Source organism: Mastomys coucha, unplaced genomic scaffold, assembly GCF_008632895.1.
Source record: "Mastomys coucha isolate ucsf_1 unplaced genomic scaffold, UCSF_Mcou_1 pScaffold16, whole genome shotgun sequence".
Classification (NCBI taxonomy): Eukaryota; Metazoa; Chordata; class Mammalia; order Rodentia; family Muridae; genus Mastomys; species Mastomys coucha.
Window position 1 is genome coordinate 19,084,982 of NW_022196898.1, and position 11,979 is coordinate 19,096,960.

The following is an 11,979-nucleotide window of genomic DNA, read 5'->3' on the forward strand; positions in this document are numbered from 1 at the left end:
GAACACACCTTTTGCACCAGCAATCGGGAGGCAAAGGCAGAAGGATCTACAGGTTCAAAGACAGCCTAGTCTACATACTGAGTTCAAGGCCAGCGAAGGCTACATAGAACGACCTTGTCTCCAAAAACCAAAACAACAAAGCATTTGTAAATCAGAAGAAGCAAAAGTGAATTTGGAATCAGGGGAAAGGGTTTTATTATTTTTTCAGCATACTCAACTTACAGTAAATTATAACAAAATGCTTACTTAGGCATTAAAAATGGCAAGTTACATGAAATTTCTCAACAGAAATAGGAAAATGCCTAGAGGGTCTTTTAAAAAAAATGTTATTGATTTTTTTACACAGATGAACCACTTGGATGTAAATGTCACGGCATGACATCATGGAATTTAAAGATGTCTTACTTAATTCATTAAATCAAGCCATTATAGTAACCATGCTTGCTTAGCTTTGGGGGAACAAATCGCATACCTAGGTGTGTCTTCTCTAATCCCAGCATTTGGAGTCAGGCAGAGGCCCTAGAGAAACTTTGGGCATGGAATTTTACTGCTAGTGACTTCACAGGAGGTCAAACTAGTAGTTATAGAATCTTTATCAATTTTTCTACAAAGTGTGTTTATTAGAGGAGACACAGTTGTATGGATAAAACTATGAATGCACCTCAAATCTGCTAAATTATTATAGTAAGAAATAATGTTTTCCTAACAACACCCAGGACATCCCCTCTAGCTACTGTTCTTAGAGGAATTTTTCACTCATTATCTAATTTTGGAACCTCTTGAATGTTGAATGCAACAACCCAATTTGTTTTAAATTTATATTTTCTCAATCAGGTGGACAATATCATATATTGAAGACCATATCCTAGCTTTCAAAAATATACTCTCAACAGTTGCTCATATTCCTTTTCCATTATGTTTATATTGTTGGGCTTAGATTATTTAAATACTTAAGCATGCTTCTTTTGTTGCTGTTGTTAGGGAAATCTAGGTTTTTGTAGAAAGTTTAGCAGTTATGGAAAGTAGACAAAAATCTGGAGAAAATGTAAATTGCTTATAGTTACTCTAGTTTCCAACTGTGAACATTTTGTTATATTTCATTGCAGGAATTATATTTTATATCTTAACACATAATTGGGATCAAAAGAAAGCAGAAGTGTTTGGGAGAACATTGGCTGGGAGGGTATCAGGAGGCCTGAACTTCAGTACAGTGGATCAGCACCGTCCTTCTTGGACAGGGGTAGAGAGAATGAAAAGTTCCTTCAGAGATCACTTGTTTCATATTCTAGGCGGCCAGTCCTTGCCCTCACTTCAATTTATCCCGCCGAGGTCCACTTTTGCTTACTCAAACACCCGCCCTCACCTTCGGCGAGGACTGAGGAGGTGGTTGTCACTTCCAAGCCTCTAGACGACTTCTAACCTGAACCACAGGCAGAGTAGCTCGCTGAGGGACACTCCATACACGTCTCCTTGTGGAAGAGTGGCCACCAGCACCGTCCCAGAGGTCAGTCCTACCTGGACCTCCCAAGTTTGTCATTATAAGTCTAGCCTCCGGTTCTGAGATCCCCGGTTCTGCTGTCAGAAAGACAGAGCTGTTGGGGTCCTGGTCCAAGTCCTGCCTCTCAGGAGATCCCGGTGGGCTTCTGTGACGACTGCCTCGGGTCGCCAAAACGATCACTCGCTTTCGATTTTCGAGCCGGGAGAAAAATGTCCCATCTCGCTAGCCCTACGAAGAGCCTGGCGTGGACCGTACCATTGTGTAGCGTGCCGGAGGAGGGGAGCGCTCACTTACAGCTCCCGGCTCTCCAGCGAGCGGCCGTGCCGCCCGAGAAACCCACGTTCAGTGAACTCACGTTACTATCACATGGTCCCCGGGAGCCGGTCTCCGAGACAGAACCGACAATCCGCTAGAGCTGGGCGCTCTGGATTGGCCGTTCATCCCCCGCGGTTCTCCGACCCGCCTGCCGCCCACGTGCGTCCTCCCGGGGCCCCAGCCGGGTGAGAGTGGGACGCAGGCTGGCTGCGCCACTCCCGAGGCGGGGCGGGGCGAGCGCGTGCGGGGCGGGGCGGGACGAGCGCGAGCGGAGCCGGGTGCTGCCGAGCTGAGCCGATCGGAGCCGAGCCGAGCCGAGCCGAGCTGCGAGGTGCCGGGGAGAGGCAGGCAGAGCCTGCCGGCGGCTCCGCACGCTTCGTGCTGCGTTTCCCGGCTCGGTGTCCCCCCCCTGCCTTTGCCCAGACACCGGCAAAACTTTTATTGTCTCGGGGACCCCTCCCCCGTGGATGTGTGACGAAATCGCAACGCTCCGCTGTCTCGTCCCCCAAGCTCGCCTGCAGCGGCGATCGAGGAGGGAACGTGCAACCCTCGCCGCCGGGCTCTTGCGCCCTGCGCTTCCTCACCTGCCGATCGCTCCCGGGAACCGCGAGGCGGGGGGAGGACCCCCAAAGGGACCGCGCGGGCACCGGTACCCCGAAATCCTGTTCAGCGTTGCGGACCTGCTCGGCGCAACTTTAACTTGATTCCTGTCGCCCTCTCGGGGCACCCGCGGCGGCCGCCGCCGTCGCTGCGGTCTCACAAAGAGCGCGGGGAGGGAAAGGCGGCGCGGGCGGCGGGCGGCGGGCACGGGCCTCCGGGCTGCCCAGACAAAAGGGAAACTGCCACCGTTTTGGACGACTGTTCCGAGCCGCTTTGGGTTCACCCTGTCGGCCCGGGCTGCCTCTCCGCCTTGGTCCCCGCGGGCTGTGCCCGCAGTACTCAGACCCCGCGAGCTGCGGGGCGCGCGTCGCTGCTGCTGGTCCGGGCTCTAGGGATAAATAAATGATAGAGGATACAATGACTTTGCTGTCTCTGCTGGGTCGCATCATGCGCTACTTCTTACTAAGACCCGAGACGCTTTTCCTGCTGTGCATCAGCTTGGCTCTGTGGAGTTACTTCTTCCACACGGACGAAGTGAAGACCATCGTCAAGTCTAGCCGGGACGCCGTGAAGATGGTGAAGGGCAAGGTGGCTGAGATCATGCAGAACGATCGTCTTGGAGGACTTGATGTGCTGGAGGCCGAGTTTTCCAAGACCTGGGAATTCAAGAGCCATAACGTGGCGGTGTACTCCATCCAGGGCCGGAGAGACCACATGGAAGATCGCTTCGAAGTTCTCACCGATCTAGCCAACAAGACGCACCCGTCCATCTTCGGAATCTTTGATGGGCACGGCGGCGAGGTAGGAGTTCTCTGGGGCTAATTGTGTGTAAATAACCGGGCGTCTCGTGCGTGGCGGGTTCGGATCAGGGTGAGAGGGGCGTGGTGATGACCTGGGGATGACAGAGGTGAGTCTAGTTCCCAAGACCCTGCTGAGGAGATCTTGGGTACGGGAGAGTTCACTTTAGCCGAGAGACACGCACTGGATGTTTGTTCCATGCCGTTTTAATATAAAGTTCCCAAGGTCAGAAGCCAGTTCATAATTGCTAGTTTTCTGGGGAGAATGAATAGTATATGCAGTGGACTTTGTCACCAGGCCTCAGTGTCCCGATTCTAGAGTTCGAGACAGCGAAGGAAGATAGTGTCTTCCGTGTACCCCTTTAGGAAGAAGCCTGCACCAATTGGATGGACTGGGTGAAGGTGAAGGAAGCTGCGACTTCTAGTCCCTTCGCGCGAAGGAAGGACTCCCTGCTGCAACGCTTAGCTTCTTCCCAACTCGGCCAACTTTGCTAGAGCCATAGGACAGGGACAGGGTGCCTCCCTGGTGGTGGGTTTTGGCTGCCTGGCCTTTGCCGAGGTGGCTGTGCGCGCGTAGAGCCGGCGGTAGCCACACCTGACCTCTATGCAGTGAGCCAGCTTGGGGATACTGATGTCCGTCCTCTTCCTTCTGTAAGCCTCTGCTTGGGGTTTATCTGGGAGCAGGAAATAGGCTAAAGCCTGCTATAGGTCTTTCTGGCATATTTCTGTGACACTCTGGGCGTGTGGCGTCTTATGTTTCCTGGAGGTCCTGCCCTTGGCCCTGTGCCCAGAGGTAGTGAGTGTTGAAATGTGGCTCCAGAGCAAGTCCTGACATCTGCCTCAGTTGGACACTTGTAACTGTTACATTGCTTCGAGCTTCCCCACCTCTTTCTTGGCCCCATTCCTTTCTGCCTTTACCCTCTCTTCCTCTTCCTCTTTCCTTGCATTCTTACCCTTCTTCCCCCACCAGGTGGGCTCTAGGGCACTGTTGGCTTGTTTTTGGTCTGAGCAAGCTTTCAGTTGGTTATCTTATCTGTGCTCTCCACTCAACTATTTGCAAATGTTGCCCAAGTACAGCACCTCCCTGCCAATTTAGCAGAGAATAATTTGAAAAACTTAGGTGGTAAGACTGGAATTTGTATTTAAACAAAATTTTTTTTTCACCCCCTTTGCCCATCTATAATGTGTCCTTCAGAATGGAAGTCTCTCATTCATCGTACTTTTGTAGTCTCAGGGTGGTTTGGAGTTCTCCTCCCATTGGCCACGGGGTAGCTGAAAGACAGGCGGCTAATTGAGATAGGAGACGCTGCCTAGTGAGCAAAAAGAAACAATAAGCAAGGGTGGCTGTTTAATGACAAGAGTCATGGTATCACTTTATATGCCTGGACTGACTCGGTGGAGGTGAAGCTAGCTGCACGTCTCTCCCTCGTAAATAATTTAACAAACTTAAATTTATTATAAAGCTGCAGTACAACAGTTGCTGATAATCTGATTTTAAAAGCACTTTTGAAGTTTTGATGGAATATTAGTGTTGTAGAACACTGGACAGTGGTACCTAAATGTGACACATTGGCATGCGTTGGCCTTGCACTTGGGGCTGGATGATTAAATTTGTCTACAGAGCCAGAAGTTTCAGTTGGAAAGTTTCTTAGCAGGATCTGGGCAAATACACCACCCAGGAAAAGATGCGATGGACACTTTCCTTTAATTCAAAATATTTTACGTTGCACCCTACTTTCACTATGCACATCTAAACAAGTACTAAATGAAAAGGTGACCCGTTAGCCAAACTGTTGCATGCCTTTTATTGAGCCTAATGTTCAAATGCTTGCTGTTTGCAAAACAGTTAACATTATTGGTTCTCCCAAAAAAATAGAATAATTGTGGCTTCACCTCCAATCAGGTGCAGTCAGGTTAGTCTCTTTGCCCTTGTTTTACCTCAAGAAATCAGAAATCGGGAGTGCTATAAAATGAGCTATCGGAATGGGGACAGTGACAGATAATGATGAGTGACTTCTCTCTTGCTCTTTTTTATTCTCTTGTTATATCATTTTAAGACAATCCCAGCATTTAGCACCTGTACTGTGCATTCTTGGCTCCTTTAGCGTTCACCAGAGGAGGGTGCCACTGTGTGATTTTTTTTTTTTTTTTTTTTTTTTGGTTGGTAGTTACAACCTCTCAGAAAAGGTGCCTTTTCTGTATATACCTGCACACATATGGCCATACACAACACAGAGGTTAAATGAGCTGAATTTTATTCATGGTAATTCATACTAGTAAAAGAAGCCGTACAGATTTAGATTTGGAAGGAAACTTTACTTTCGCTTGTATATTTCATCCCTGTGTAATTGATTTCATTGTTTTTTTTAGACGAGGTGCAGATAGCTAGAGAAATTGTGCCCTTCCCAAGGCTGGCTGGCTAGTCTGGGTCTTTTGGTTGGTGGTCTTTTCACCAGGAAATAGGCTTGCCTGTTTACCTAGCGACATAGCACTCTATGGATACAAAGGTGACTGAACAGAACTTCTGCCCTCCAGAGAAGTTTCGGTCTAAGAAGACCAACTGTTAGACCAAAAGTGATGGCGCCGTGTGCTTATAGTGATCTAGGAACTCAAGAACAATCATTTAAACTAGCCTGAGAGGTAGGTGAAGGAAAGCGCCAAGAAGGCACCATTGACTGTAGGATGAAGAGGAAAGGCTTTGCTTGCCTGTTGGTGGTTAAAAATAGGGTCTGGCTGTGGAGCGTAGGCTGGCACGAGCTCACAGTCCTCCTGCTTTAATCTGCCCAGTGCTGAGCTTAGAGGCATGTGCCACACGGTGCCCCGAAAAAGTGTGTGCTTTGACGTAGGTTCTAGCTTTGAACCTCTGTGACTTCATATCAGCTGTGACCTGGGCCATTTGCTTTATCTGGGAGTAGTTTATCTTAAAAAAAGAAAAAAAAAGAGGGGGGCAATAATGAATGTGAGCTGAGTCCTCTTCAGTTGTACCATGTTGGATGGACTCAATGGAGAGAAAGTTACCCAGGACAGCTGGAGCAGCTGGAAGTCTGCCGCATTGTGGCGGTGATAGCCAAGGGAGGGATGGTTTCCTGTGGGAGTTTCAGCTTGCGTCATTAGAAAGATGTTTGTGGGGCCCCCATAACTAACTTATTCCCCAAATTCTCTGTTGTCTTCTTTCTAACATCTGGTAAACTTCTGATTACTAGCTAAGGGTTCTATGGACATTGAGAACTCAGAGTAGCACTCTGGTATCAGGCTCGTAGTTTCTGGTTACTGAGAAGGAATATTGTCTGTGGTTAATTAATACATTGGTAGATATTCCGATTTGTACTTCAGCCTCCTATGAACTGAATTAGCATATTCAGCAAGTATTTCCCTCCCAACCCCCAAACACATCTCTAGACTTGTACTGAAGACTAGACTGGATGGCCGTGACTTTCTTTAGCTGTCTAAAGAAAAGTCTAAAAAGTCTTTTTAGACTTGTCTAAAGAAAGGTCTAAAAGAGCTTCCTCTCTGTAATCCAGTAGACCAAGTTCTTTCTTTGATTCTCTTGGACCCTTTAAACATCCCATCCACCACATTAGGGCAGATGGTTGGCTGCCTATGTATGTATCTGAAGCTATGACAGTGATTTTCTTATGTAACATAAGATCAAGACAATCAAAGGTTATAAACGAAGCTCAGACTGTAGCAATAGAGAGAGAAAGGTTGCTTTTTTAAACTTCAAAAATATCAGCTAAGAGTCTGGGCTTAGTGGCCCAAGTCTTTAGTTTCAAGTACAAAGGTGGTAAAAGCAGGTGGATCTCGTGAGTTCAAAACCAATCTGGTCTACATAGTGAGTTTCCGGACAGCCAGAGCTATATAGTGAGATCCTGTCTCAAAAAACAAAAACAAAAACAAAAGACAAAAAAAACCCCAACAAGCTAAACCAAACAAAGAAACAACTCCCTCCCCCAAATGTCATCTAGGAAAATGATTGGCACCTATAATTTACTCACAGGCAAAAGGCATTTTGTCATTTGTTTGTTTGTTTGTTTATTTCAAGTACTGTAAAGAAGAAAAATCACCAATTCTCTGATTCAGTTTTGACTGGCATCTATCTAGGTGACTGGATTTTTTAATTTTTATTTTTTAATGCTCACGTGCTAATAGGTATTCCTGTATTAAAGGTTGTGTATATTGTAAAGTATAGTTTTGAAAGTTCGTATTTCATATCAGAGAAGAACATACTTCAGGTGCTTGTTGGGAATTTCAGTCTTGAGGCCCAGATGCGAAACGGTGTGGAGGCTTGCTTGCCTGCAGGATCCAGGCGCACAGGTTCCTAACTCTGAGCAGTGATTGATACTTGTTTTGAGCCAGTCTTTCCTCTGACAGTGTTACAAAAGTGCAGACGTATACTCCAGAGAGAAAAAACCAGCCAGGATCATGAGATTTGACTTGTTGTCAAAGGTTAGTGGTGTATGAAGCCTCTGTTTTAGGTTAGTTTACACAGAAGGAAATTTCGAGCCAAAGGAGCTTTGAACTCAGGTCTCTTCCTGCAGCGCCTGCCTTCTCCAGCATGTGTGCCTGTCTCTGTGTGCTGTTGTTTTGCTGGTAAGGGTCGTTCTGAGGGATGGTCTTCCGAAGCCCGGACAAACAGACTGCAAAGACATTATGGAGGACCCTGATGCATATCTAGTGTACATAGTGTGCATCCATAGCGTACATAGCATATATAGTGTGCATAGCAACGTAGAATGCTTTTCATGACAACCAACGGAGAGGTAGTTCCCTAATGCATTTCTGTTTTCATCTTAAGGCTGTCGAATCATACAACTGAGTCATTCTGTGGTTTTCGGCTGCTAAAAAGTGCTGAGAGGTAAACCTCTGTAAATGTGTAGAATGTCATGGAATACACTCATTTGGCATGTCAACCCCACTGCCAGGATAGCTAGCTCATCTTTTCTACATTCAGTTTCCCTTTGTCCTACTTTCCTCTCTCTCCCTTTATATATATCTTTTATCTCGTGGTATAATATGTATTTATGAACATTCCATTGGGTCTCTCTGAAATAAGGTACAATTCTAACTAACTAAATTACAAGCAGTCCAGTCAGTAGTCTGCTTTTCAGACATTACAACTGAGATTAGTAAATGATTAACTCTCACATTGTAGTGTACAAGAGACCTAGAGGTTTACTGAGGAGAAATGCTTTATGCCTTAAGAGAAAATATTTTTTTTTGTTTGTTTAAAATGGTACATTAACATTTCTTCAAAAAAAAAAAAAGGTCATATTTTTTCTCCCTTCTTTGAAGTCTTTCTTCTATTTCCTTCCTCTCTCTTGTTCTTGGGAACATCTTGGCAAGTGACTATAGGAGGCTGGCTGTGACCTTGTGCATCTTTTAACAAATTGGTAAGAATGCCAGCTGAATGGCGCCAACAGCTGTTATCTGTGTGGCGCGCCACTTGTGGAAACAGGGTTAAGCTGTGTGCTGTCCAAAGATGAGTCAGTGCATTCTCTGCCCTGAGGAAGCATGCGTGCGTGTGCGTGTGTGTGTGTGTGTGTGTGTGTGTGTGTGTGCGTGTGTGTGTGTGTATGTGTGTGTGATGTGCACATATACTTTCAAGTGTGTGTTTGTACTTGCATACGTGTGTATATGCATCTGATGCCACATGGACCGTTCTCCACTGAATTACTGTGGTAGGGTCTCTCGCTGATCCTGGACCTTGCCACTTTGGCTGATATAGCTAGCTAGCTTGCTCCTAGGACTGCCTGTCTTTGCCTCCTGAGTACCGGGAAGTCCTGGGATTACAGGTGGGCCACCACACCTGGGTGTTGGGAATCCACGTTCTGCTCCACAGGCCTATGTCGTAAGCACTTCATCCACTGAGCTATTTCCCTAGCTCTTCAGGAAGCTTCTGTCTAATTCTGGGGAGGTGAAATGTTTTAGACTCTTAGAAGCACTGGGCATCCATCAGCCGTAAGTATGTGGTGGGGCCCGAGCCACATGGAATCTGGGTACTTGTAAGAAGAAACTGACATTCCTTGCTATCCTAGCGTTTTAGGAAGGAGAAAGGGAAGATAACATCTCTTCCCCTTCAATGGACTAGAGTGCAGACTTAGCTGGATGAGAAGGTGGCCCATGGCTTAGAGCAGACTTGTCAATAACTGCCATTCTGGAAACCCTTGCCTTGTGTTTTCTATATTTGAATACTGTCCATTCTGATCTACATGGTGGTTTTCGATGATCTATTTTGTGTTAAGTGCCCTTATTTGGAAAGTAAACTCCTTATCAGCAATGGGAACAGATAATCAAATAAAACTCTCGACCTTCAACTTTCTACGGTGCTGTCACCAACCTGATGGGGTGGGATGAGTCTGTGATGGCTCCCCACAGTTTCTGGCTTTCTTGGAGGCCATTTGTCTTCCCGCCTAACCCACCTTATTTGTTTATTTATTTAGATAATTATTTATTTCTTTAGATGGGGTCTTGCTATATAGTCTACGTTGGCCCCTGGTTCAAAATCTTCCTGCTTCGGCCTCTTATTTTTTTTGATTTTTTTTTCGAGACAGGGTTTCTGGCTGTCCTGGAACTTGCTCTGTAGACCAGGCTGGTCTTGAATTCAGAGATCCACCTGCCTCTGCCTCCCAAGTGCTGGGATTAAGGGTGACACCTTCCCCACCTCGCCCTCGTTTGCTTTTTTGGACCAAAAAAGTGACTTAGAATATTTATCTGCAGTGCATTAATTTGAAGCAAGGCAAGCTGTTTTGCAGGGGTGGATTCTGTAGTGATGCTGCTTTGAGAAGAACCTGGTAGGGGATGTTAGTCAACCTTCCTTGCCACGGTGACAAGAATCCCTGAGAAAAACCAAACAACTTTAAAGGAAGAAAGATGTATTTCGGCTCCCGTCTCACAGGTCTCAGCTCAGCTTCGCTGCCTTCAGTCTGTAGCAAACTAGAAACATCTTGACACAGGATGTGTCGTGGTGGAAGGGCAAGGCAGAAGACACCTGAGGTCCTCACTTTTTTTCTTCCATGTGCTGGGGATTGAACCCAGGACTTTGTATATGGTAACAATATACTTTACTACTAAGCCCTATCTTTAGCCCGCTGTCCAATTTCTAGTGCAAGTATATGGATATTTTTGGAAGTCCTTCGTAGGTTTTGTGGTTGCCATTTTTATTTAGTTCTTTGAGGGTGTGTAACCTATGGTTACTCTGACAATGACCTTGACCTTGGAAACTCAAGTGATCCTCTTGTCTCAGCTTCTCCAATAACAGAGGTTCTAGGCACAAATCACTATACATAGCTAGACCTATCTATTTTATTTTTTTCTTTCCTTCTTTAAAAGATTTATTTATTTTTATGTGTATGCGTGTTTTGACTGCACCATGTATGTGCACCACGTACATGCCTGGTGCCCATATTGGCCAGAAGAGGGCACCAGATCCCCTGGAACCTGAGTTGAGTTCATGAGCTGTTGTGTAGGTGCTTGCTCCTCGGTAGGAGCAGCAAGCACTCTTAACCACTGAATTGTCTCTCCAATCCTGCTAGTTTAGTTTTTAAAAGTAAATAGCACATTTTGATATTTGAACAATTACTAGTCACAATTGCTTGTGACATACAATGACAAAATGTACCCAGTGTCTTAGGACCCAAGGTGGATGAGTCAAGGGTTGGGGGTTAGGGTGTATACAGCAAGGAGAACAGGCGAGTCTGCTGAAGCATTGCAAGCATTGCCTTGGACTCTGGCTGAGGATCAGGACTGTCTTCTGTGGGTATTTGGAGGCCCTGGATGTTGTTGAGCGAAACAAACAGTCCTTGCTTTCGCAGTCCTGCTCCTCATCTTTATCTAAGAAGATTTGCCTTGAGTGACAGGTGAGGAGGGAGAGGCAGGTGCCAAGCCTGGGCCAGTGCAGTGTGGTGTGGGCTATCGCTGAGAGAGGAGCTTGGAGGGAAGAACCATGCTTCCAGTTGTCAGGCTTCCCAGAGCGCCTCAAGGGTACACAGAAGAGCATCTCTCAGACAGTGGTGAGTCTGGCTAGGAATTTGCTCCATTCCTCCTTTTTATGACAGAGTTTCTGGCATTCATAAAACATGTGCTGAGCATGTGCTCTCTGAATTTTCAGAACACTGTCCAGGTTATGTTCCTATGAGGATGCATTTTAAAATGATGAAAATATGCATTACGTGTCAGATCTGGTTTATTCAAGTGGGAAGGCCTTTGTTTCCTGGAGACAGGGCCTTGTTGTGAGGCCCAGGCTGACCTGGAAGCCATCTGTCCTCCTGCCTCAGCTCTCCGTGCTGTGGGGATCACAGGCAGTGCCCCAGCCCCACCTTTTATTATCATTTTGTTTCTACAGATGACCTAGCATTTGTTACAGAGCATAGCCTCTTCAGGATTCAGGAACTCTGCCATGTCTTAATTTTATTTTTGTTTTGTGAGACAGGGTCTCAACCCGTGTAGTGTTGGCTGTCTGGAATGCTCTGGGTAGCCCAGGCTGTCTGTCTGGAATGCTCTGGGTAGCCCAAGCTGGCTGTCTAGAATACTCTGGGTAGCCCAGGCTGGCTGCCTGGAATGCTCTGGGTAGCCCAGGCTGGCTGTCTAGAATGCTCTGGGTAGCCCAGGCTGTCTGTCTGGAATGCTCTGGGTAGCCCAGGCTGTCTGTCTAGAATGCTCTGGGTAGCCCAGGCTGGCTGTCTAGAATGCTCTGGGTAGCCCAGGCTGGCTGTCTAGAATGCTCTGGGTAGCTCAGGCTGGCTGTCTGGAATGCTCTGGGTAGCTCAGGCT

At 46.7% G+C, this 11,979-nt stretch overlaps 1 protein-coding gene across 1 annotated transcript in view; it reads left to right on the forward strand.

The window, feature by feature from the left end:
* Positions 1-1,832: 1,832 nt before the first annotated feature.
* The window catches only part of Ppm1l (protein phosphatase, Mg2+/Mn2+ dependent 1L), a 253,322-nt gene continuing 243,175 nt past the window's right edge, over positions 1,833-11,979 (forward strand). The window contains exon 1 of the mRNA XM_031374076.1: positions 1,833-3,214. Within this exon, the coding sequence (XP_031229936.1) occupies positions 2,816-3,214 (399 nt within the window). The 5' untranslated portion in view covers positions 1,833-2,815. The remainder of the gene's footprint in view (positions 3,215-11,979) is intronic.